A 27,874-nucleotide genomic window follows, 5' to 3' on the forward strand; every position below is an offset into this window, starting at 1 on the left:
TGTATTTCTATATGTACATACAGAAATACATATTTGTGTTGTTTCATCAGAATCTGATGATATTTTTATTATGATTTATAATATATTCTTTTTTGGCTGTTCAATATAATGAAATTATAAAATCCTCAAAAGTCTTTAGTTATTTTAAGAAATGCATTGTAGATTAAATAACCAGAAAAAAATATTTTGTTTAGGACGTTGAAACGGCCCACTCCAAATATGTGTTTCAATCCATTCCCTTTTGTTCCCCTACATTGTCAGTTTAAATGCCGATTTAACTAATGGTCTAGCTAACAATGAGAACGGCTGACAGAAGTTACCCATTGGGAGATTAGGATTGACATGTACACACTGCTATATTTAAAACAGATAACCAACAAGGATCTACTGTATAGCACAGGGAACTCTGCTCAATATTCTGTAATAACCTAAATGGGAAAAGAATTCGAAAAAGAAGAGATAGCTGTATATGTATAATTGAACCACCTTGCTGTACACCTGAAACTAACACAACATTGTTAATCAACTATTTAAAAAAAAAAAAAAAGAAGTTACTCAAACTTAAACACCACAAGTTCAAGTTCTTATAAACAACTGCTTCCACCCCTGACCTATTCTTACCACAAGCCTGATCCCATTACAGGAACTAGTTCAGAGAAATTGCCCTGATATAAAAATTAGAATGAGGTGAAATAATGTAACTGTGACATTTTTATTTTATATTTACATGTAGTAATTTAGAATGGGATAAAAAGCACTTGGTGTTTTCTTTATTTTCAGCCCAGAATTTTCTTTCTTTTTCAGCTTTTTAATTAAATGAAGCCGAGTGGGATTTGCATAAAGTGAATGTTTACCATGAAGACAAAGTGTTCCTGACATACTAGTTCAAATTCTTGAGTTCATTTCCTTGCTGATTGTGATAATCCAGCTGTTTCTTGTACAGTTTTTTTAAACGTGAGTTTTCCTAGTAAACTTAATTCATAGACATGGATGGTTAAATTTAATATGGAAAGAACAAAGGCATCATCGAAGTGTTTTTCAAGCACATTATATTCACTGTATGCAATAGGTTGAAATAAATGACAATGCAGTTATGAATTCATGCTTTTAAACTGTTCACTCACTAGGAAAGAAAACCACAATGTTAGTAAAGGAAAACTATGAAATGTATCTTCATTCTTGGGATTGCACAGACATAGATGTATGCATGAAAATATGTCATGTACTGAAAAATTATACTTTCTGCAGTTTCAGTATAAAGGACATGTATGGTTACAAATAGCGTTTTGTTCTTTTTTGTTTTTTGTTTTGTTTTGTTTGCAGTACGTGGGCCTCTCAATGCCGTGGCATCTCCCGTTGCGGAGCACAGGCTCCGGACGCACAGGCTCAGCGGCCATGGCTCTTGGGCCCAGCTGCTCCGCGGCACGTGGGATCCCCCCGGACCGGGGCACGAACCCACGTCCCCTGCATCGGCAGGCGGACTCCCAACCACTGCGCCACCAGGGAAGCCCGCGTTTTGTTCTTATTCATCATAATTAAGTAAAGGAAGTAGGACAGGGAGCTGGATGAATACTACTCAGATACCTACCCTGGGACGTGGAGGTCCTTCCCAGAATAAAAATGTAAAGCCAACATGACTAAATCAACATGCCTCAAGGCATCAGGCAACGAAAGCAACACACCACAACTAGGAATTAATTCTTCTCCAACTTTAGAAGTGTCACCCAAGAATCCAGACTTACAACCACAAAACTAACCCACTATGGACATTGTGCCCTTGTGTTATATGGAAGAAGCATGCCATCAAAACCTTATTCCCAGACCTAGATATAGATTAGTTATCCTAATATGAGGGACTCAATGATGCTTTCTTGAAAATCAAATATAGGAGTGTAACCATTATTATGTTTGTATATTGCATTTTAGTTTATAAAGCACTTTCCCATATGTTACGGTATTTTTTTTCTTCACATCAACCCTGTAAATTAGACAGGAATTTAGACAGGAAATGTAAATTTTATCTGACTTATTTAAGTACTGGAAGCTGAAAGCCACAAAAAAAAAATAGAGCTTGTAACTGGGCTTTCAAACTCTCAAACCTGAATTTCTATTTTCTGTGGTGCTTCCTAAAGAAGGATTTAGAAACACAGTTATTTAGTCAGCTCAATAAACTTTTTTTTTTTAGGCTTTGTTATCTAATTTTCATTAAGATCTTAGTAATAACCATGGTGAACTTTGTTAGTTGAGAGTTCCACCTATGTAGTCTCAAACCAGGACCCAGGTGTATATCCAGTGACCCTACCCGTTTTGTATCTATGAACTTCAGTAAAGAATGGGAAATATAAAAGCCTACAAGGGTATATGAAGTTAAATCCCAGGGCAGTATGTGTGCTAGCAGGAAGAAAGGTATGTTTTCAAAACACAATTATATTCAGCAAAAATTACGAAGTAAATTCTGCACTATGTTAACATTATTACATATTCCCAAAATCTATTATTAAAAATCACATTCATTCCCCTAGTTCCTGTTCACAGATTGATAAATTCAGTATTGCAGTGGCATTTATGGAAAAGCCGTAAGTGATCATAATAATTTGTTTAATGTCTACATCTAGGTAGCATTTGACCTGTAAATCTTAATCCATTTAGTACTTTTCTGTTTTCTAAAGTTTATTCAGCACAAACATCAAAATTGGAGCTTGAGGCCAAGTTTTACATCGAGTAAATGTTTATTAATTACAGTTACTTACGTTTGTCCCCTTAAAGCTCAAAATTCTTATTAACAACAAACATCTAATCTCTCTGTATAAAGCCTAATAATGTTTAATCATGACCACAGTCAGAGAGTTCTCAGACACTGTGACTGAGGTAAGGAAAACTTCCCTATCTCAGATTAGTAAAAAAAAAAAAAAAAATTCTAGCCTATATTCCATAATTTTCTCCAAATATTAAAAATATGCCAACTATGAAAACAATTTTTTTTCAGAATTTCAGTTTAAAAAGATGTGGCTTCTCTATAGACAATTATTACTTTAGGGAAAGGGAAAATTCTGCCTTAAAATAAGTTGTTACTGGAGAGTGCTACAGACAGTGGCTCAAATGTAGTTTGCTTTCAGAATGTAGCATGTGGAAAATCACATACAAAATATATTATCTTTACCTTTCCCAAATATTTTAAATTGAAAAATTAATTTGTATGTGCTGTTATATCCTCCAGTGTCACTTCAGCTAGATTCACTGCATGCAAGACTCCCTTAAAAATGTATTATATGGGGGCTTCCCTGGTGGCGCAGTGGTTGAGAGTCCTCCTGCCGATGCAGTGGACACGGGTTCGTGCCCCAGTCCGGGAAGATCCCACATGCCGCGGAGCGGCTAGGCCTGTGAGCCATGGCCACTGAGCCTGTGCGTCCGGAGCCTGTGCTCCGCAACGGGAGAGGCCACAACAGTGAGAGGCCCGTGTACCGCAAAAGAAAAAATGTATTATATGCTTAATGATCTCCAGTTAGAATAAGAGGAATTAACTTTCCTACTCAGTTGGAGAGAAAAATCTTAATATAAAATTCCATCTAAAGGAGTAAAAATCCGTTTAAATCTTAATATAAAAATTTCATCTATAATAACATCTGATGAATAAAGTGTTCCATTTTCCTTAGCACACTCTTCCTTGCATTAGATATTCACAAGAGTAAGCCCAATAGTGTTGTGTGTTTACTGTAATTTTTTTTTTTTAAGCACATGAAGTAATATCCTTGTCAGTTACAATTCAGCAAGCATGGTAATTTGGGGAGATGAGATCTTGTAACCAAAGAGCTTGCCAAGTATTCCCTTTCTTGCTATCATGAGAACCTCTTTAAGGGTACATGAAGGGAGTGGTTATTCTAAATAAGGCATGACATACCAAAGACGTTAAACATCATGTTTTAAGAAGGACTGGTGACAGGGGCAAACACATTAGCTGTAGCATCTAGGGACAAAACATCTGAGTGGCCTCTCAGAAACTTAATGAACTCCATGGACTCTGAGGAACATTAAGTTTAAAACATTAAAACAAGATGCTTTTCATACGCCAGCAGTAAGCTATACTGCGTCTGACCAATAATCTAATAGTACTTTTTCTAATAGTGGGAAAGGATGAGCATAGTAGCTAGTTACACTCAAAGGGTATAATAAGTATGTACATATAAGCCCCTAAATTTCCTTATGTAATTCATGAGCATCTGTCATTTTTTTAATTTTCCATACTCTTTATCTACTTATATTTCTGAAATATATGCAAACGTTTATATCTTAACTAGAGTGTAAGTACACAAAGTTTTAATAAAGATCACATATTCAGACTATAATAGGAAAATCATGTCACATTCACCCAAATGTTGGTGCATTACTTCCATTAAAAATACGCATATATGTCAACAAAAATGGCAGAATGAAGAACTCTAGGGACCTACCCCCTACCACACTAAAAAAACTGGCAAAAACTGATAGAAATCAGTTTTGTTCAAAGTCTGGGAAATAGTTAAAGGCTTACAGAAACCAAATAAATGCTAAAACAACAAACATAACAACTGAAACCCAGGAGGATAGCTTAATGGCATTTCATCTTACTCTTCCTCCACCCTCCTCCTCAGTCAGCATCTTAAAAATGGCAGCCTGTGTTCCTAGTGTGGGTGCCTGGTTCTGGAGGAAACAGAACAGACCTTGTTCCCAAAGAACAGTGTTTGTTTTGACCTGTCTGGAGGGTCCTGGGAGAACTGATGCAAGGGTCTTGCCTTTGTTTCACCCAACTCAGAAGTTACTCAGGGTAGCAAAAGGGATACACACAGAGGGTGTTTCTCTAAAACTCTGAAGGTAATGAACATGCTGCTGCCTGGGCAAAAGATAATAGCTGGGACAAACCAACAACAGACACAGCTGAAAGCCTAGGAGGAAAACTGGAGCGTGACATCCTTTGGGTAATAAGGGCTTCGAAAAGCACCCACATAGTCTAAGGAATCTAAAAGGACCTGCCAATAACCCAGGGCAGGATGCATCCTCATAAAAAATCTGGAAAGACCTTAAGCTTTTACCTCTTGCTGATCTTTACACCCAAGCCCAAGCAGGAAGTGAAGGCTAAAGCAGAATTGTAAACACCCTAGGCACGTGTTGAAGGGGCACCACAACACAGTCCACCTGCAAAGACCAGGATAGTATTTTCTTTTGTTTCCTTTTATTTCTTTTTGCCTCTAGGCATTTAAGGAAAGCTGTCACACCACTATCTGACCACTAAGCTAATGAAACAGAAACTTCAGAGGCCACACTTGATAAAGAATAGAGTTTTTACGAAAACAATTTTGAAAAGTCACCAAACTACAACCCACAGCGAGCAACAAAAACTCTGAAGAGGGAGCAGAATTCAATTTCCAGAATTGCCATATTGTAGTATTAAGAATGACCGGTTTCAAAAAATAAAAGCATACAACAAGAAAACATAGTCTGTTCACAGGAAAGAAAAAAATTAGCAGAAACTATCCCTGAGGAAGCACAAACATTGGACTTACTAGATAAAGACTATAACTGTCTTTAATATACTCAAAGAGGTAAATAAAACCATAAACAACTAAATGAAACTATTTGAAACAATGTCTCAAATAGAGACTATCAATAAAGAAATAGAAATTATAAAAGGAATCAAATACAAACTCTGAAGCTAAAAAATGCCATAAATGAATTGAAAAATTCATTAGAGGGAATCAACAGCAGAAAAGACAAATGTAAGAATCAGTGAACTTGAAACTACATCAATTGAAATGATCCAGTCTGAGGAACAAAAACAAAACAAAAAGAACGAAGGAAAAATGGGCAATGCCTATGAGACGTAAGAGACCTGTCAGACACCATGAAGTAAAAAGTACTGACTCTCAAATATAGCCAGAGGCAGACCAGGTAAAAGAAACAAGTTACTTGTGCTATAGGGCCACCTACTGGAAAACAAAGAAAGGCCTCTAACTACCAACGTGTTAAATTGTTAGAATCAAAGTAAAAGACAAGCTTTACCTAAAGAAGAAAGGTATTTGCTACTTCAAAATGTGCCGGCAGAGGAACAACTCATCAAGCACCATGAAAAACCATGGTAACAGTCACAAAAATAAAATGACAAATCTCCAGAAACCAAACTTCAAGTCACAGAACACTGGAACCGGAGAGAATTCAAAATGGCTATCATGAAGAAACAAGCTACAAAAAAAGTAAGAAAGGCAGTTCAGTGAGCTCAAGAATCAGATTAACAGAAGGAACACTTTACCAAAGAGATTGAAACTCTAAAAAGAAGAACCAAACAAATTCTGGAGCTGAAGAACTCAATAAATGAGATGAAGAACATATTTGAAAGCAATGGAAATTTGAGGTTGCTAATTTTCTCTTTCACAAGGTCTGATCTAAGACAGAACTCCAGAAATGATTCAGGTAGTACAAGAGAGAGTATTTTTTTAAAAAACTGAAGTTTTGTATAAACTATTTGACTCTATTAGTAAAGACAAAATGAGAATAATGGATATCCCAGAAGGAAAAGAGAGGGAGAAGAAGGGCACAGAGAGTTAAGGTAATATTTGCTGATAACTTCCCAATCCTGGGGAAGTAATTGTATATAAAATCCATGAAGCTAAAAGAACACCTCATTATCTCAACAGAAAAAAAGAGCTTCTCTGATACACACTACAACTGGCAAAAGTCAATGGCATAGAAAACATTTTTAAGGCAGCAAGAGAAAAAAAGACAGTAACCTATGAAGGAATCCCCATTAGGCTGTCAGCTGATTTCCCAGCAGAAACTCTACAGGCCAGGAGAGAATGGAGTGACAGACTTGAAGTATCGAAAGAAAAACCCGTCAGCCAATAATACTCTGTCCAGCAAAGTTATCCTTCGATGTGAAGGGGAAATAGAGGATTTCCCAGATGAACAAAAGCTGAAGGAGTTAATCTCCACTAGACCCGCCCTATAAAGAAGTATTGAAAGCAGTTCTACCTGAAATGAAAAGGCAAAAGTACATAAAACTTTGAGTAAAGTCATAGATGGACAGATTCCGAAAATTGAAACTCTGTATCAGGATAGGTTGTTAAACAATTATAGCATAAAAATTAAAGAAAAAAGCTATAAAAATAACCATAGCTACTTCAATTTGGTAACAAACTCACAAAATAAAAAGGGATCGTTTGAAACAACAAAAACATAAGGGGAAGAAAAGGACTGAAGTCATATAGGCAAATGAAGATGCTATCAGCAGACAAAGGACTAGTTTATTATTTTATACAAACCTCTTAATAACCACAAAACACACTTAGAGCAGAGGCACAACATACTAAAAAAGAAGAAACTGACAAAAAACAGAAAACCGCCAAACTAAAATGGCAGAAACACAATGAAAAACAGTGGAGTTTTAGAGCAACCATAAAATAAAATGACAGTACTAAGTCCTCATTTATCAGTAATCACCCTAAATGTACATGAGTTGAACTTGCCAATCAAAAGACATAGGGTGTCTTTATGGATTAAAAAAAAAATTAGACCCAACTATAAGCTGCCTCTACAAGACTAATCTCAGCTCTAAAGACAAACATTGGCTCAAAGTGAAAGGGTGGAAGATGATCCTCCAAACAAATAGCAGCCAAAAGAAAGCAGGTGTAACCATACTCATATCAAACAAGATAGACTTCAAGCCAAAAAAGGTAATAGACAAAGATGGACATTATATAATGATAAAAGGGACAATTTATCAAGAAAATGTAGCATTTATTACCATATATGCACCTAACATAGGAGCATCAAAATATATAAAGCAATTATTAGCAGTCTTAAAGGAGACCTTGGCAGCAACAAAATAATAGTAGGGGAATTTGACACCCTACTTAAATCAATGGACAGATGATCCAGACAGAAAGTCAAGAAGGAAACAGTGGCCTTAAACGATACATTAGACCAGATTGACTTAATAGACTTACACACAACATTCTGTCCATTCTGCAGTAGAACACATTCTTCTCAAGTGCACATGGAACACTCAAGGATAGACCATATGTTGAGATACAAAACAAGTCTCAATAAATTTAATATATTGAAATTATATCAAGCATCTTTTCCAATAAACCTAGAAATCAACTGCATAAAGAAAGCTGGGAAAAAAAATCACAAATCTGTGGAAAGTGAACAATATGCTACTGAACAACTATGGGCTCAAAGAAGTCAAAGCAGAATTTAAAAAGTACCGGAAGACAAGTGAAAATGAAAATGTGGTACCAAAATCTATGAGATACAGCGTAAGTGGCACTAAGAGGGACATTTATAGCTATACAGACGTACCTCATGAAACAAGAAGATCTCAACAATCTAACCTTACACATAAAGGAACTAGAAAAAGAACAACAACAAAAAGCCCAGAGTTACTAAAAGAAGGAAATAAAGATCAGAGCAGAAAAGAATGAAATAGAGCCTAAACATATAATATAAAAGATCAGTGAAACTAAGTGCTGGTTCTTTGAAAAGATAAAATTGACAAAGTTTTAGCTAGACTCACTAAGAAAAAAAATGAGAGAAGGCTCAGATAAATAAAAATCAGAAATGGTAGAGGAGAAATTATAGTGGGTAAAAAAGTAACATGAAAGATTATGAGGAATACTATGAACAAATTGGACAACCTGGAAGAAATGGATAAATTCTTAGAATTATACAAACTTCCAAAACTAAATCAACAAGGAATAGAAAACCTGACTAGACCAATACTAGTAACGAGATTGAAAGAGTAATCAAAAACCTCCCCAAACATTAAAGTCCAAGATCAGACAGCTTCACAGATGAATTCTAGCAAACATTCAAAGAAGATTTACTACCTATCCTTCTCAAATGTTTTCAAAAAATTGAAAAGGAGGGAATGCTTCCTACTCATCTTAAAAGGCCAACATTACCTTGTACCAAAACCAAACAAGGACAACACAGACATCAACACCGATGCAAAAATACTCAAAAGAAATTAGCAAACACAACACAACAATAAATTTAAAAGATCATACACCATGATCAAGTGGGATTTATTCCAGTGATGTAAGAATGGTTCAACATTTGCAAATCAACCAACATGATATACCACAAAATGAAACAAAAGCGTATGATCATCTCAGTAATGCAGAAAAAGCTTTTGACAAGATTCAACACTTATTTATGATTAAAAGACTCACAACAGGTATAGAAGAATACCTAAACATAATAAAGGCCATGTATGACAAACCCACAGCTATCACACTCAACAGTGAAAAACTGAAGGCTGTCCCTCTAAGATCAGGGACAAGAAAAGGATGCCCACTCTTGCCACTCTTACTCAACATAGTATTGGAAGTACTAGCCAGGCCAATTAGGCAAGACAGAGAAATAAACATTGAAATTGGAAAGAAAGTAGTAAAATTGTCACTAAAGATGACATGATCTTATATATAGAAAACCATAAAGTCTCCACCAAAAAACCAATAAAAATAATAAAAGGATACAAAGTCTCAGGGTATAAAATTCAATATACAAAAAGATGTTTCTCTTCTATACACTAAAAGTGAACTCACTGGAAGAGAAACTAAGAAAACAATCCAATTTACAGTCACAGCAAAAAAGAATAAAATAAATTGGACAAAGGTGGTAAAAGACCTGTCCACTAAAAACTCTAAGACACTGTTGAAAGAAACTGAAGACACAAAGAAGCAGGAAAATATTTTGTGTTCATGGATTGGAAGAATTAACATTACTAAAATGTCCATATTACCTGAAGCAATCTACAAATTCTGTGAAATTGCTATCAAAATCCCAATGACATTTTTTTTTTTTACAGATTTAAAACAAAACATCCTAAAATTTGTATGGAACCACAAAAGAACTTGAATAGCTAAAGGAATTCTGAGAAAAAAGAAAGCTGGAGATATCACACTCCCTGATTGCAAATTATACTACAAAGCTATAGCAATCAACACAGCATGGTATTAGCAAAAAAAAAAAAAAAAAAAAAAAAAGAACAGACATAAAGATCAATGGAACAGAATTGAGAGCTCAGAAATAAGCCCAGACATACAGCAGGACAATTAATTTACAGCAGAGGAACAAAGAACATACAGTGTAGAAAGGATTACCTCTTCAATAAATGGTGTTGAAAAACTGGACAGCCACATGAAAAAGAAGGAAAATACATTTTTTTGTACCATACATAAAAATTAACTCAAAATGGATTAAAGGTGAATATAAGACCTAAAACCATATAAAATTCCTAGAAGAAAACATAGGCAGTATGCTCTTTGACTTAGGTCTCAGCAATATCTTTCTGGATATGTCTCCTCAGGCAAGGGAAGCAAAAGCAAAAATAAACAAACGGACTATATCAAATTAAAAACTTCTGCACAGTAAAGGAAATCATCAACAAAATTAAAAGATCTACCAAATGAGAGAAGATATTTGCAAGTCATATCTGATAAGGAGTTAATATTCCAAATATATAAAGAACTCATAACAAAAACAAACAATTCAATCAAAAAAATGGGCAGAAGATCTGAATAAACATTTTTCCCAAGACACAGATGGCTAACAGGCACATGAAAAGATGTTCAGCACTAATTATTAGGAAAATGCAAATCAGAACCACAATGAGATATCACCACACCCCCATCAGAGTGGCTATTATCAAAAACGCAAGAAATAACAAGTGTTGGCAAGAACGTGGAGAAAAGGGAACCCTCATAAACATAATGTTAGTGGGACTGTAAATTGGTGCAGCTGCTATGGAAAACATTATGGAGGTCCCTCAAAAAAGTAAGAACTACTATATGATTGAGGTATTCAACTTTTGGGTATTTATCTAAAGATACAAAACCACTAACTTGAAAAGATATATGCACCTCTATGTTCATTGCAGCATTATTTACAACAGCCAAAATATGGAAAGATATAGACACAATCCAAGATGGATGAATGGATAAAGATGTGTGTGTGTGTTTGTGTATGTATACACACACACATATATACATGCCTATATACAAGAGAATACTAATCAACCATAAAAATCATAAAATCTTGACATTTATGACATGGAGCTTGAGACTATTATGCTAAGTGAAATAAGTCCAGCAGAGTAAGGCAAATACCATATAATTTCACTCATGTGGAATATAAAAAATAAATGTATAAACAAAACAAACACATAGATACAGAGAACAGATTAATGCTTCCCAGAAGAAAAGAGGGAGCAGGGTGGGGGAGGGTGAAATGGGGTCAACTGTATGGTGATGGATGGAAACTAAACTTTTGGTGGTAACCATACTGCAGTGTATATAGAAGTTGATATATATGTTTCTTGTGTACATTATATAATGTTACAAACCAATGTTACCTTTTTTTAAAAAAAAAAGGTATGGTACATGCAGAAAAGTACTTTTCTGAGGCTGATATCTAATATTCTTCTACTTAGAGGCGCCAAGTTTATATATATAACCCAATATATTCAGAAAGGTTTGAGAGACATAAAAATGTTGTTCATTCATGTATACCTTTGTCCATAAAATGTTTTTAATATTTAAAAAAATATATCCAACTATATGCTGTCTATAAGAAACTCACTTTATATCCAAAGACACAAATATACTAAAATGAATATGTGGAAAAAGATATTCCATGCAAATGGTAACCAAAGAGAAAAAGGCAAATAGAGGACAAAAACAATGCTATAAGCCAGTAAATTCTAACATATATACAACACTCCACCAATACCACCATGATACACATTCTTCACCAGTTCACATGTTAACATTCTCCAGTACAGACTATTTTAGAAAGTCTCAGTAACTTTTAAAATATCAAAATAATACAAAGTATCTTCTCCAACCACAATGGAATAAAACTAAAAAAAACTAAAAATTCAGTAACAGAAGGAAAACTATAAAACTCACAAGTACAGTTGACACTTAAACAAGGCAGTGTTAATCTGCATATAACTTATAGTTAGCTCTCTGTATCTACGGTTCCTCTACGTCCATGGATTCAACCAACCACAGGCCATGTAGTACTGTTTACTATGTACTATGGAAAAATCTGCGTATAAGTCGATTTGTGCAGTTCAAACCTACATTGTTCAAGGGTCAACCCTATGCGGAATTAAACAGCACACTGTTAAGCAATCAATGGGTCAAAGGAAAAAAATATTACAAGGGAAATTAGAGAATACCTGGAGTTGAAAAGAAGAAAAAGACACTTTATGCCAAAACTTATGGGGTGCAGTGAAAACGATACTTAGAGGAATAGTTATAGTGATAATGCCTATATTTTTTAAAATCTCAAATCAGTATCATAACTTTACATCTTAAGGAACTAGAGAAAGAAGAGCAATCTAAGTCCAAATGTAGCAGAAGGAAGGAAATAATAAAAAAAAAACTAGAGGAGAAACAAACAAAATAGAGAATAGAGAAACAGTTGAAAAAGTCAAGGAAACCAAAGCTTGATTCTTTAGCTAAAGGTTTGTCAATTTTGATGACCTTTTCAGACTCACTAAGTAAAAAAAAAAAAAAAAACAATTCTAATTACTAAAATCAGAAATGAAATTGGGAATGTTAACACCCTACAGAAATTATAGAGTACTATAAACAACTGTACAACTACAAATTAGATAACCTAGATGATATAGATAAATTTGTAGAAATATAACTACCAAAAGTGAATCAAGAAGATAACAGAAAATCTGAACAGACCTATAACAAGAAAATCAAATCAGTTTTTAAAAAGCTCCCAATAAATAAAAATGCAATACCAGATGGCTTCAAACATTTGGTAGAATTCACCAATGAAGAAGAATGAACACTAATCGTTCTTAAACTCTTCCCCAAAAAATGGATAATGGAATACTTCCTAACTAATTTTATGTGGCCAGCGTTTACTGATACTAAAACCAGGAAAAGACACTATAATAAAATTATAGACCAGTATCCCTTATGACTGCATGCAGAAATCCTCGACAAAATATTAGCAAATCTAATCCAACAGCATATTAAAAGTTTTATACAGCATGACCAAGTGGGGTTTATTCCAGCAATGTAAAGGTGGTTTAACTGATTTAAAAAAATTCAGTGTAATAGACTACATTAATAGAATGAAGGCAGGAAAGCTACACAGTATTATTAGTTGATGAAGAAAAATCATTTGGCAAAATTCAGTACATTTTCATTCTTAAAAAGTCTCAACAAACTACAAGTTAGAAGAGAACTTCTTCAGCTTGATAAAGGACATTTATGAAAAATATACAGTAGCATCATACTGAATAAAGACTTAAAGCTTTCCCCTTAAGGAACATGAGAACACCCCCTTTCACCACTTCTATTCAACACTGTACTAGATGTTCTAGCCAGAACAATTCAGCAAGAAAAACAAATGAGACAGCAAAATTTGAAATGAAGACATAAAACTATTAACAGATGACATGATCTTTATATATTAAAAATATCATAAAGAATTTTTAAAAAGTAAATGATTTCAGAGCTACAGGATACATGATCAACACGCAAAAATCAGCGGTATTTCTATACATTAACAATGAACAATCTGAAATGGAAATTATTAAAAGTTCCATTTAAGGTAGTATCAAGGAGAGTAAGATACTTTCGAATAAATTTTAATCAAGGACCTAAAAATATAAAACTTTGCTGCGACAAATTAAAGAAGACCTAAATAATGGAAAAACATTCTGTGCTCTTATATTGGAAAACAATATTGTTAAGACAGCAATCTGCAAATTTAATACAATCCCTATTAAAGTCCAGTGGTCTTTTTGCAAAAATAAGCAAGCTGATTCCAAAATTCACATGGAATTGCAAGGGGCCCTCAATAGCCAAAACAATGTTGAAAAAGAGGAACAAAGTTGGAAGACTCACATGTCCCAATTTTGGAACTTACTTCAGTGCTTCAGTAATGGAAATATCGGTACTGACAACTAACTACAAGGTCTCCCAAATAGGCACTGGCATAAGGATAAACATGCAGATGAACAGAATAAAATTGAGAGCCCCAAAATATAACTCTAGTCTCTGTTCTTTTAACTTTTGACAAGGGTGCCAAAATCTTTCAATGAAGACAGAATAGTCTCTTCAAAAAGTGATAATGGGACAGCTGGATTCCCACAGGCAAAAGAATGATGTTGGACACTTACCTCATGCCATTTACAAAAAACTAACTCAAAATGGATCAAAGACCTAAATATAACAGCTAAAACTTGAAACTCTTAGAAGAAAGCATAGGCATTAAATCTTCATGATCTTAGATTTGGCAATGGTTTCTTGGATATGGCACCAAAAACACAAGCAAGAAAAATAAATTGGACTTCAGCAAAATTAAAAACTTTTGTGCAAAAGACATTTTCAAGGGAGTGAAGACACAATCCACAGAATTGGAGAAAATATCTGCATATCAAATCTAATAAGGATCTAATATCTAGAATAAAGAATTTTACAATAACAAAAAGATAAAGTCCCAAATAAAAATGGATGTTGTCGGTTGAACTGTGTTCCACCCAAGAAAGATAAATGAAAGTCCTAAGAACAGTACCCTGGAAGGGCTGGTTTGGAAATAGAGTTTCTGCAGATGTAATTTGTTAATATGAAGTCATACTGTAATAGGGTGGACCCCTAATACAATAAGACTGGTGTCCTTAGACAAAGGCAACTATGTGAAGACAGACAAAGGGAGAATTCCATATGGAGGACTGGCAGGATGCAGCTACAAGTCAAAGAATGCTAAGCATTGCCAGCAAACCACCAGAAGCCAAGAAGAGACAAGGACAGATTCCCCTGAAGATTTCGGGGGGAACATGGCCCTGCCAACACCTTCATTTTAGACTTCTAACCTCCAGAACATGGAGGCCATGAATTTCTGTCATTTTTGGCATCCAGTTTGTGGTACTTTGTTGCAAGAGCCCTAAGAATCTAATACAATAGGCAAAGACTTGAGTAAACATTAGGACAAAGATACAAAACCAGCCAACAAACACATGAAAAGATGCTCAATGTCATTAGTTATTTGGCAAATGCTAAATCAAAGTCAAAATGAGATACCATTTCACACCTACCAGAAAGGCTGCAATTTAAAAAGGAAAAGAACAAGTGTTGGCAAGCATGTGGAAAAGTGGGAGTGCACATTCACACATTATTAGTGTGAATGTCAAATGAATAAGCTGCTTTGGAAACAATATAATGGTTTCTCAATGTATTAAACATATAATTACCATATGACTCAGCAATTCCACTCCTAAGTATATACCCCAAAGAACTGAAAACAGATGTTCAAACAAAAATGTGTACACGAAGTTACATAGCTGCACTATTTATAATTATCAACAGATGGAACAACCCAAATGGCCATTAGCTAATGAATGAATAAACAAAATGCGTGTATCCATGCAATGAAACATTACTCAGCCATAAAAAGGAATGAATTGCTGATACACGCTAAAAGATATGAACCTTGAAAACATTATGTTAAGTGAAAGGATCCAGACACAAAAAGCCAATTCCATTTATACGAAATGCCAACAATAGAAAAATCTATAGAGATAGAGAGCAGATTAGTGGTAGCCAGAAGCCGGGGGGGCAGGAGAAACATGGGGCATGACTACATAATGGGTTTAGGGTTTTCTTTTGGGGTGACAAATACTCTGGAACTAGATAGTGGTGATTGTTGAACAACATTGTGATGTAATTAATACACTGGATATACTCATTAAAATGGTTAAAATGGTAAATTTTATGGGGTTTTTTTTTTACCACCACAAAGAAATTACACATGTAACTATTTAAAAAAAAATTTTTTTGGCAACCTAAAACCAGTGCTATTCAAGAAGACATGGTCCCATCACCTGGACTTTCAGAGTCTAAATTAGGTACATAATGACCAAAAAGGTAGATTTACAGATATACACATATGTATATATAAATAAAATATCCTTAATGGTAAAAAGGCAAAATTCTTTTATACAAAAGAGGCATTGCTTCTGAATGTGCCTTTGTTTCCCTGTTGTATTGTGCCTTTGTATAGGCGTAAAGAGGTTGATCAGTGTGGAAAACATGAGAAAAATGGGCAGAAAACAAGATAATCAAACCAATGTAGAAAAAGGAAATCAAGTTAAATGGTGGGGAGGGGTGTGAGATTGTTTTTCAATTCTTTTTCTTTAATTCTTCTGAAATTCTACTATACCACTTTTAGATATAGAAAAGATGTGCCTGTCTAATTCACTGCTTTTCAAATGCCTGGTAGTTTCTGTATTGTACAACACGTTTAGTGTATCACTATGCAAGGGACAGTAGCCTTGAAGAATATCTTCACTGGTGATTGCTTTTATATCAGCATCTTTTCAGCTGATTATGAAAAAAATTCATTCTCATAAAGAGAAGCTTTTGAAAGTTCTCATAAAGCTTTTTAATTTCTGGAGCCTCATTTTCACCTATGATCATGTAGCTACACTTTTTTTCTACGAACCCTAAGGAAGAAGGCACTTCTATATTTAGCACATGTTTTTAGATTTCTTTATGAAAGGACGAATTCCTGAAAGTGTGAGCACGTGGCTTGCCACTCCTCTGGGAGAGGAGGCCGTTGCTTGATACTTACGGAATACTATTTCTGAAGCATCTTTGCAATACTTGATGTGTCAATATACTGTTTTCAGATTTCAGTCCTAACTCAAAACGCATGGATTTAGATTTGCTATTTGCCCATGTATTCATATTTGCAAGGTTCAATGCAGCTTTTTAACCTTCTCTGTATTATCAGTATTTGGTGTTTAAGAAATTTTAACATTTAGTGTCACTGTGCTAGATATTCAAATCCATTTTTAACATTCTTCGGGGACCTATTAGTAGTACTTTTTGCCACATTCCTATTGTCTCTAATTGGCAATGAGCTATATTATCATTTAAATATTTCTTCTTAATGGTCTTACACTCTACCATTGCAAAATACATTATTTTAAAGCCTTCTTTGGGTATTATAATCATTTAAAGTGATGTCTTCCAAAAGAATTCTATAACTCTCTGTGAGATTAAGCCTTTATTATGTGAAAAAAATCAAGGTAACAGGATTACCATCACACACTTATTGGAGGGTGAGAGGTTTTACCAAGCTGTTCCCAACACGAAGAAAGGCATAACTTGCCTCTATGGCTTTCCCACAGTCCCTATTCCCTTTACTTCAATCCTCATTACTTATGAAGGGAGATTTAATTTTATCCTATCTTGGTGACAGGGCACAAAAATTAATGGGTAGAAGATCTTACATCTCCACGTATGCTGCTTAAATATAAGCTTGAATATCTAAATTCAGTCTTGTGCTGTGCTAGATGTTAGTGGATCAAGGAGGAAACACAGAGTCCCACAACTCGAGCAGATTCAAAGTATATAAATAATACTAACTTCTGGGACTTCCCTGGTGGCACAGTGGCTAAGAATCTGCCTGCCAATACAGGGGACACGGGTTCGAGCCCTGGTCCGGGAAGATCCCACATGCCTTGGAGCAAATAAGGCCGTGGGCCACAACTACTGAGCCCACATGCTGCAACTACTGAAGCCCACGCACCTAGAGCCTGTGCTCTGCAACAGAAGCCACCGTAATGAGAAGCCCACGCACCACAATGAAGAGTAACCCCCACTCGCCACAACTAGAGAAAGCCCATGTGCAGCAATGAAGACCCAACACAGCCAAAAATAAATAAATAAATTTATAATAAATAAATAAATAATACTAACTTTTTATATGGCACCTCTAACTCTTTATAATGTTTGCACATATGTTATCTTATTTGAGGCTTACAGCTTCTTATAGTTGGTAAGGCAAGTATAACTACAGATTCTGTATTGATAGTTGCCTACAGCACAGAGGAAAATAAATGCTCCAAGATTGATGGGCTGTGATGCCTACTGGCTAACTGTTCCCAATTCATCCTCTTTTCTTCTCTCTGAAATTCCCTTTTAAAGTATCACATACACACATATATAGGGACACAGGAAGTGTAAATTCATGAAAGTTCTGAAAAAGTAAAGCTACTGATGTACAGTTTTGTCAGTTTCTTGAAGGAATTCACCTAACTTCAGTGTAGATGGACCAGATTAGAAATGATCAGCAAGGAGTCTGTGCTTAAATCTCAAACAAAAAGAGCATTTGAAGAACACCATTTCCTTCTCCTTCACCCACCAATCCCAATGTGTGCTCACTTTGGAGATTCAGAGCCCAATACAATGAGGCAAAAAAATGTGGCTAACAAAACTTGCTCCCACCCGGTTAAGAATCACTGCTCAGGTACCAAAGCTACTGATTTCCATAACAAGTCGGTTTATTGTACTCATTCTGGAAACTGTAATTAGCACTAAGGTAACAGCCTTAAGTGAGAAAGAGAAAGTGTTGCCAGTAACAAACCATCTTCCTCAATGGTGTCTTTTTAGGGTTCTGGGAATAACAGACAAAAAGATAAGGCAGAAATATTTGGGCTCTAATATTGTATTAGATGTTACTGACTAATCATCTACTACACCAAGGGACTAAATTCAGGCCTGATTCAAAGAAGAAAACTATGAACAAAGATTTTATAAGTTCAACCATCTTTTCTCTTTTATTCTGCTACGAACATTTATCGTTACCACACTGAGCACAGTATAAAACGTACCTTATGCCATTCACCTAAAAAATCATTATTTACCTAGATTTTTATACTAAATAAGAGATGTGTGTATTTCCAAAAGTACTTTTCCCAAAATATACCTTCACCTTATAGAAAGGGGGCTATAAGTGGCCTCAGAAAGGTGATTATCTGGGAATGCAAGTTACAGCAAGAATTTTTTTTTTGGCGGTACGCAGGCCTCTCACTGTTGTGGAGCACAGGCTCCGCGGCCATGGCTCACGGGCCCAGCCGCTCCGTGGCATGTGGGATCTTCCCGCACCGGGGCACGAACCCATGTCCCCTGCATCAGCAGGTGGACTCTCAACCTCTGCGCCACCAGGGAAGCCCAGCAAGAAACTTCTTATGCATGTTATTCTGCTTTGGGTTGTTAGTTATCAAACAATGAATACAGAATGAGGCATTTAAAAGTTTTGTTTTTCTGAGTTTACATTACTTCTATTTGAATCTTAAACCCCCAGGGCTTTAGAATATTACCTCTCCAAAAAGCTAACTTTAATAATGTTTCAGGATTAGGGCTGGGGTTGGGATATTCTGTTTCAGTTATGCTCATGTGCATCCTGGGAAGTTACTAGGAGTAGTCCACCCTTAGCATTATCTTTTTTCCATAATACTTGTAGAAAAAGAGTAATGGTATATACTATTTGCGATTTTCCATAAAGAAATACCATGATCCATGGGATCAAGGGAAAAAACGCATATGTCTCCAGCGTGAGAAACCAGGACCTTGGATAAAGGCTATATCCTTGGAGTGTGAAAAGGACGGAGAAGAATAGGGTAGCAATCCTAGCAAAACCCTGTAATTAGAAAGTGTACTGCCAATAAAGAACCTTGATTTCTATTATTAAATCAGTAGAAATTTAATGATATTTAATAATATGGAGTCTAAGAATAGCTTCTGTTACACAGAAAGAACTATTACATCAAATTTACAAGGAAAAACCGTCCATTAAGAAGTATACTATCAAAAAAAAGTGAAAAGGCCATATTGAAACATTGGGAGTAGTCGTTTATATAAAGTATTATTACTCACCTTTAGATAAGCAATTCCAAACACATACAACTATCATCTATTTTTAAAGATATTCAGAAGAGTCACTTTTATATTTGAAAGATGTAATAAAAGCCACACATAAAAAAGTATGTTGCAATATTTAAACAAAACATTTTATTCTCTAAGCCAATTTCATTTACCCTTGTTCTCAACGGCAAGGGAGAATAACTCATTTCTTTCTAATTATTAAATTCCCTTCCAGTCTTTTCTTATCCATGTGCAATCAGTTTTCCTTAATAAAGTTTGCTTTCCAGATGCTAAAAATTGTTAGAATGCTCTGTCTTTTGTCTCCTATTCCTGTTTATACTTGAATGCAAGTGTCTAGTGAGCACCATCTTTGCTTTGGAATTCATAGTCTCTATGGGTCCAAGAATTTCTCTCAGGTGTTGGGAAGGAACATTTCTGGAAGAGTTTCAAGAGATAGAAGAAGTATCTTTGCCTTCCATATATTTCCATCAATCTTGGCCTTTTGCCACTCTTCTTTGTACGCCAACAGGTATAAACTACTCTGAACCTGGAATCCCAGCATCCCCTAGACAGACTGTGAGACAGATTAGAGGCATAAAGAATGGAAGTAGTGGTGCAGATTCTTGAATAGGGGATTCATTATTTCAGTGACATGCTGATGGATCTTCTGGAATTTAAGAGTGGTAGTAAAAACTTTCATGATATTGTTGTAGATTACACTCTGACACTAGCTAGATCCTTGACATACTCAAGGAATTTGTCTAAAGAGCTGCACAAATTTCAACTTAGTCAATTTATTAATTGAATTTTGATGCTATACTGTCCAATATGTTCACTAGTAAATTGAATAAAAATAGAAAAATGAAAGCTGATTTGTGTTTTCAATAAGATGCAGACAACAAAAAGGATCATGTCCATAGCAGTGTAAAGGAAGATGAAAGGGGACATGATTAAGATACAGTATAGGATCAAAAGGAGATGGCAGTGGTGAGACTATGTAGGAAAAAAATTGAAAAAAACAATTATAAACTAAAAGAGATTAATAGAGGCAAATCTGTAGGAAATTAACTCAGTGTGGTAGAGAAAAATTTGAGACTGTAAGAGTTCCCAAGGGGAATGAAGACACTAAAACAGTGAGCAAAGACATAAAAAGAAATGAATATTCAGTCAAAAAATAATAGACGCTCTTAAGGAAGATTATCATAACTGAAATTGAAGTAGTAATCAAATATATCATAGAAGAAAGCTTTCCTGTACTGAATAAATAATCTGGGGCTTCTCTGGTGGCACAGTGGTTAAGAGTCTGCCTGCCAATGCAGGGGACACGGGTTTGAGCCCTGGTCCAGGAAGATCCCACATGCCACAAAGCAACAAAGCCCGTGTGCCACAACTACTGAGCCTGCACTCTAGAGCCTGCAAACCACAACTACTAAGCCCATGTGACACAATTACTGAAGCCCGCACGCCTACAGCCCACGCACCGCAAAGAGCAGCCCCCGCTCACCACAACTAGAGAAAGCCCACGTACAGCAAAGACCGAATGCAGCCAAAAAAAAGGACTTTAAATAAATAATCTGAGTTTGAAGGCTAAATGATTTAACATGTTACAGAATAAGCTAATAGAAGAAATTAATCCCAAGATATATCCTCAAGAAATCACTAATTTCAAGACAAACGTGGGGGGTGGAATTCTATAGTCTGAAAAGAAAACTAATTAAAATGAACAGATAACTGTAAAGAATTTTAAGACCTGATAACATTAAGAGATGAAATTGAACTAGTATCACTCTAGAGTTTTAAGGAACATGTAGTTACCCTAAATTCTATGCCTATCTAATTGTATGACAGTTTTAATTTCTCTGTGAGGGCAAAATGTATTGCCTATTACTTTTCATGGAAAAAATTACTCAAAAAATATTCTTTATTCAACCATATGATTAATCAAATATAAGAACTTGAACAAAAAGGAACAAGAGATCAATAAATATTGATACCAGTGAAATGTAAAAAGTTGTGTGAACATTGTTGTAAATAAGTAAACCAATTGATTTTTAAAAATCCTTAATACATTTAAAATTTCAGTAAGTACATTAAAATTTTAGTTATCACAATCTTAATACATTATCCCTACAACTCACATTGGTAATGACTAAGAAGAGGAGGAGTGGTAAAAAGTGCTCAACTCCCAGGGTTAGATAAAATGGTATTAAAAAACATTATTTTTTAAATTCAATATTTTTAAAGAAGATAATGATTTTTGAAAAACATAAAAGTCATTGTATATGGGACTTCCCTGGCAGTCCAGTGGTTGAAACTTCACCTTCCAGTGCAGGAGGTGTGGGTTCGATCCCTGGTCAGGGAGCTAAGATCCCACATGCCCTGTGGCCAAAAGAACAAAACAATACAGAAGCAATATTGTAAAAAATTCAATAAAGACTTTATAAAAATGGTCCACATCAAAAAACAAATCTTAAAAAATTATTGAAAAAAAGTCATTGTATGTTTTAACATCCGTAAATTCAGGATCACTGGGGAAAAAAAAATCACACCTACTTCTGATTAGAACTCTCACCAAACTAGGCTGAAGAGAACCTCCTCAACCTGGTCTAGAGTATCTATGGAAACCATACAGTCAATGTCATACTTACAGTTAAAGTTTTAATGCTTTCCTGGTAAGATCAGAAACAAACAAGAATGGTCTTTCCCACCATTTATCTTCAATAATACACTAGAGAGAGGTCTTAACCAATACCATTAGGTGAGAAAATGAAATAAAAAGGCATTCAGATTAGAAAGGATTAAATGAAACTATCTCCAAAGGTCATATAATTGCCTAGGTAGAAATCCAGAAAATTTACCACAAAAAAGTTATTAGAACTAATGAGCTTAACAGAGCCATAGAATGCAAGACCGATATACCAAAATCAGTTGTACTTCTACATATAAGTAATAAAAAAAGACATCAGAAATGAGGCAAAAGGCCATTTACAATACTATCAAAACATGAAATACTTATGAATATATCTTGTGAAAGGAATACAAGATTTTTACACTAAAAACCCTAAAATGTTGCTGAGAGAAATTAAAGAAAATCTAAAGAGATACACTGCATTCACAGATTGGAAGACTCAATATTGTTAAGATGTCATTTCTCCCCAGATATCTATAAATTCAATGCAATCTGAATCAGAATTCCAGGCGGCTATTTTTTTGGTAGAAATTGACAAGCTAATTACAAAATTGGTATAAAAATGCAAAGGACCTAAAATAGCCAAAAAAACTTTAAGAAAAAAAAGAATGATATTGATTCTAACACTTAATATAAAACTACAGTAATCAAAATAGTGACAAATTTGGACAAAGATAAAGATATGTATCAACAGAACAGAATGGAATCTATAATTAGGGCCACAGATATGGACAGCTGATGTTTGACAAAATTGCAAAGGCAACAGAGTGGAGAAAGGATAGTCTCAGCAAATGTTGAACAACTGGATATCCATACGTCTAAAAATTAATTTATATGTAAGGTGTGAAGAATGGATCAAAGTTAACTTAAAGTGGATCACAGGCCTAAATTTAAAACCTAAAATATAACTCTTTTAGGAAAAAATCTTTGACCCAAAATTACAAACAACAATTTCATAGATATTGCACTATGATCTATAAAAAATGAAATTAATAACTTGGACTTCATTTAAAATCAATGTCTAGGAAATCATAAACAAAATGAAAAGAATTTACAGACTGGCAGAAAATATTTGCAAACAATGCAACTGACAAAGACTTAATTTCCAAAATATACAAAGACTTCATACAACTCAATAACAAAAAAACAAACCACCCAATCAAAAAAGTGGGCATAAAACCTACACTGACATTTCTCCAAAGAAACCATATAGATGGCCAATAGGTACATGAAAAGATGCTCAACATCGTTAATTATCAGAGATATGCAAATCAAAACTACAAAGAGGTATCACCTCACACGGTCAGAATGGCCATCATTAAAATGTCCACAAACAATAAATGCTGGAGCAGGTGTGGAGAAAAGGGAACCCTCCTACACTGTTCGTGGCAATGTAAATTGGTGTAGCCACTATGGAGAATGGTATGGAGGTTCTTCAAAAAACTAAAAATAGAACTACCATATGATCTAGCAATCCCACTCCTGAACATATATCCAGAGAAAACTAATTCAAAAATTACATGTGCCCCAACTTTCACAGCAGCACTATATACAAGAGCCAAGACATGCTAGCAACCTAAACGTCCATCAACACAATAAAATACTATTCAGCCATAAAAAAGAATGAAATAATGCCATTTTCAGCAACATGGATGGACCTAGTGAAGTAAGTCAGACAAAGACAAATATCATATGATTTCACTTATGTGTGGAATCTAAAATATGATACAAATGAACTTACTTACAAAACACAAACAGACTCACAGACATAGAAAACAAACTTATGGTTACCAAAGGGGAAAGGAGGGGGAGGAATAAATTAGGAGTTGGGAATTAGCAGATACACACTGCTATGTATAAAATAGATAAAACAACAAGGTCCTACTGTATAGCACAGGGAACTATATTCAATATCTTAATAACCTATAATGGAAAAGAATCTGAAAAAGAATATATATATATGTAGATATAGATATATAGTATATAACTGAATCACTCCACTGTATACCAGAAACTAAAACATTGTAAATCAACTATACTTCAATAAAAAAATAAAGATTTTTCTTAGTATTAATAAAAATAAAACAGAAAAATAATGTCTACTCTTCAAAAGATACTTTAGAGAGTGAAAACATAAGTCACAGACCAGAAAAAAAGTCTTTGCAAAGCATGTATCTGATAAAGGACCTGTACCTAGAATACATGAAAAACTCTTAAAACTCATTAAGAGGGGTGGGATAAAGATGGTAGAGTAGGAAGACGCTGAGCTCACCTCCCTCAACAAACATCAAAACTACAACTATACCTATATTGAGTCTCATTAAAATCAACATAAAGACTAGCAGAACAGCTCTTCTACAACCAAGGTTATAAAGAGAGAACCACACGGAGTCTGGTAGGAGAGCAAAAGTAATATAGTTGAGACCCACATCCCCAGTGGGTGATCTGGAAGAAGAGGAGAATATCACAGCCTCAGAGATCCTCCCTAAAGACCAAGGGGTTCAAGCTCCACGTTGGGCACCCCAGCCCTGAGATCCAGCACTGGAGAGACAAGCCTCCTTGGTTGGTTTGAAAACCAGTGAGACTTACAGGAGGATTGCAGGAAACTGAGATTCTGCTCTTGAGTACACACACAGACTTGCTTGCTCCCAGTTTTAGCACAGAGGCAGCAGATTAAAAACTGCCTGGTTCTCTGGTTGGCCTGCCAGGACTACCCCAGTGCACCCCCAACCTGCACTGGGTTCTGGCTCCAGCTCCCTGGGCCCTGGCTCTGCCCTTGGCCAAGGCAGCAACTACCATTGTGCCAGGGAGAAGAGGAGTTCACTCAGGACAAGGTGAAGACTGCTTTTGCACTGGGGAGAAGCTGCAGCTTGCTCCTGATTGTTGCCTTGTCACTATCCCCAATAGGGCAATGATCACCATCATATCAAAGGAGAAGCCCTGACTTGCAACAGGTTCTGGCTCTAGCCCCTGTGGCTCCAGCCTACATTTGACCAAGGTGGTGGCCACCAGCACACCCTGGGGAAAGATGCAGCCCATGCTCACCTTAGATCCAGCTCTCCCACCAAAGCTACTGGGCACATGGAGACTGTATAAGGATGCTCCCACACAAAGACATGCGTTCAAGAGTGGGACAGGTAATTGCTTTGCTTAATTTAATAGAGACAAAGGAAAATGTCAAACAAAATGAGAAGTCAGAGGTATATGTTACAAACAAAATAAACAAGATAAAACCTCAGGGAGAAAACCCAATGAAATAGAGGTAAGTAATTTGCTTGATAAAAGAATTCAAAAAATTGTCATAAAAATACTCATTGAGCTTAGAAAAAGAATAGAGGAACACAGTGAGAACTCTAACAAAGAACTTGAAAATATAAGAAAGAACCAGTCATAGATGAATAATAGAGTAAGTGAAATGAGAAATACACTAGAAAGCATTAATAGCAGATTAGGTGATACAGAAGAACACATTCGCAAACTGGAAGATAAAATAGTGGAAATCACTCCATCAGAATAGCAAAAATAAAGGTTTGTTTTTTTCTTTAATGATAGTTTAAGTGATCTGTGGGATAACATCAAATGTACTAATGTTTGCATTATAGGGGTCCCAGAAGGAGAAGAGAGGAAAGGGCAGAAAATGTATTTGATGAGATAATGGCTAAACTTTCCCTAACCGAAGAAAATATACCAAGTCCAGGAAGCCAGAGTCCCAAACAAGATGAACCCAAAGAGATCTATGACAAGACATATCATAGTTAAAATGGCAAAAGTGAAAGATAAAGAGATAATTTTAAAGACAGCAAAACACAAAGAGTCACATATAAGGGAACACCCATAAGGCCATCAGCTGATTTTTCAGCAGAAATTTTACAAACCAGAGACAGTGACGTTATATATTTAAAGTGCTCAAAGGAAAAACCCACAACCAAGTATACACTACTCGCAAAGTTATCATTCAGAATTGAAGGAGATATTGAATTTCCCAGACAAAGAAGAACTAAAAGAGTTCATCACCATCAAACTGGCCTTACAAGAAATGTTAAAGGGTGTTCTTTAAGTGAAAAGGAAGAGGCTTTAACAGATGAAGGAAAAAATCTCACTGGTAAAGGTACATATATAGTAAAGACAGTGGATCAATCACTTAAGCTGGTACACAGGTTAAAAGATGAAAACTGTAAACATCAACTATAACTACAGTCAACAGTTAAGGGATACAAATAAAGATGTAAAATATGACACAAACAAAATGGGTGTGGGGGGAAGTTAGTAAAAAATGTAGTGCTTTTAGAATGTGTTTGAACTTAAATAACTGTTTAAAACAGGTAGATTATATGTACATAATACATATATACACACTCCTCATTGTAACCAACCCAAAATCCTATAATAGAAATACAATAAACAAAGAGAAAGAAACCCAACTATAACACTAAAGAAAACTCAAATCACAAGGAAAGAGACTGAAAGAACAGAGAAGAACTGCAAAAAACCAGAAAACAAGTAACAAAATGGCCAAAAGCTACATACCCATCAATAATCACTTTAAATGTAAATGAACTAAATACTCCAATCAAAAGCCATAGGGTGGCTGAATGGATAAAAAAGCAAAAGCCATCTATATGCTGCCTACAAGAGATTCAATTCAGAGAAAGACACAGACTGAAAGTGAAGAGATGGGAAAAGATATGCCATGCAAATGGAAATAAAAATAAAGCTAAGGAAGCAATATTCATATCATACAAAATAGACTTTAAAACAGATTCTTTAACAAAAGACAAAGACAGCATTACATAATCATAAAGGGGAAAGAAGGCATTACATAATCATGAAGCAGTCAATTCAGCAAGAAGATATCATATCTATAAATGTATATTTATCCAACAGAAGACCACCAAGAAAAATGTAGCAAATATTAATGGATACTAATGGACTTAAAATGAGAAATTGAAAGCACTACAATAGTAGGAAACATTAACACCTCACTTACATCAATGGATAGATCATCCAGACAGAAAATAAATTAACAGATTTAAATGACTCATTAGATCAGACTGACTTAATAGACATATACAGTACATGTCATCCAAAAGCATCAGAATACACATTCTTCAAGTTTACACAGTACATTCTCCAGAACAGATCACAAGCTAGGTTACCAAACAAGTTTCAACAAATTCAAGAAGAATAAAATCATATCAAGCATCTTCTTCAACCATAATAAATATGAAAGTACAAACAAATCACAAGAAAAAAATGGGAAGAAAAACACAAAAATGTGAAGATTAAACATGTTACTTACAACCAGTGGGTCAAAGAAATCAAAGAAGTTAAAAAAAAAAAAAAAAAAAAACTCCCAAGAGAGAAAACACCAGGACAAAATGGTTTCATAGATGAATTCTACCAAGTTTTAAAATAATTAATGCCAATTCTTCTCCAACTCCTCCAAAAAACTGAAGAGGAGGGAACA

At 35.1% G+C, this 27,874-nt stretch overlaps 1 protein-coding gene and 1 long non-coding RNA gene across 5 annotated transcripts in view; one reads left to right on the forward strand and one right to left on the reverse strand.

The window, feature by feature from the left end:
- The window catches only part of TUSC3 (tumor suppressor candidate 3), a 183,059-nt gene extending 181,780 nt beyond the window's left edge, over positions 1-1,279 (forward strand). For all 3 annotated transcript variants that reach the window (XM_060001511.1, XM_060001508.1, XM_060001509.1), the window contains one exon: positions 805-1,279. In XM_060001511.1, the coding sequence (XP_059857494.1) occupies positions 805-816 (12 nt within the window). In that variant the 3' untranslated portion in view covers positions 817-1,279. The remainder of the gene's footprint in view (positions 1-804) is intronic.
- Positions 1-27,874, reverse strand: part of LOC132417736 (uncharacterized) — a 246,078-nt gene that overhangs the window by 204,838 nt on the left and 13,366 nt on the right. The gene's annotated exons all lie outside the window — the stretch shown is intronic.

The sequence above is a fragment of the Delphinus delphis genome, chromosome 21, assembly GCF_949987515.2.
Source record: "Delphinus delphis chromosome 21, mDelDel1.2, whole genome shotgun sequence".
Classification (NCBI taxonomy): domain Eukaryota; kingdom Metazoa; phylum Chordata; class Mammalia; order Artiodactyla; family Delphinidae; genus Delphinus; species Delphinus delphis.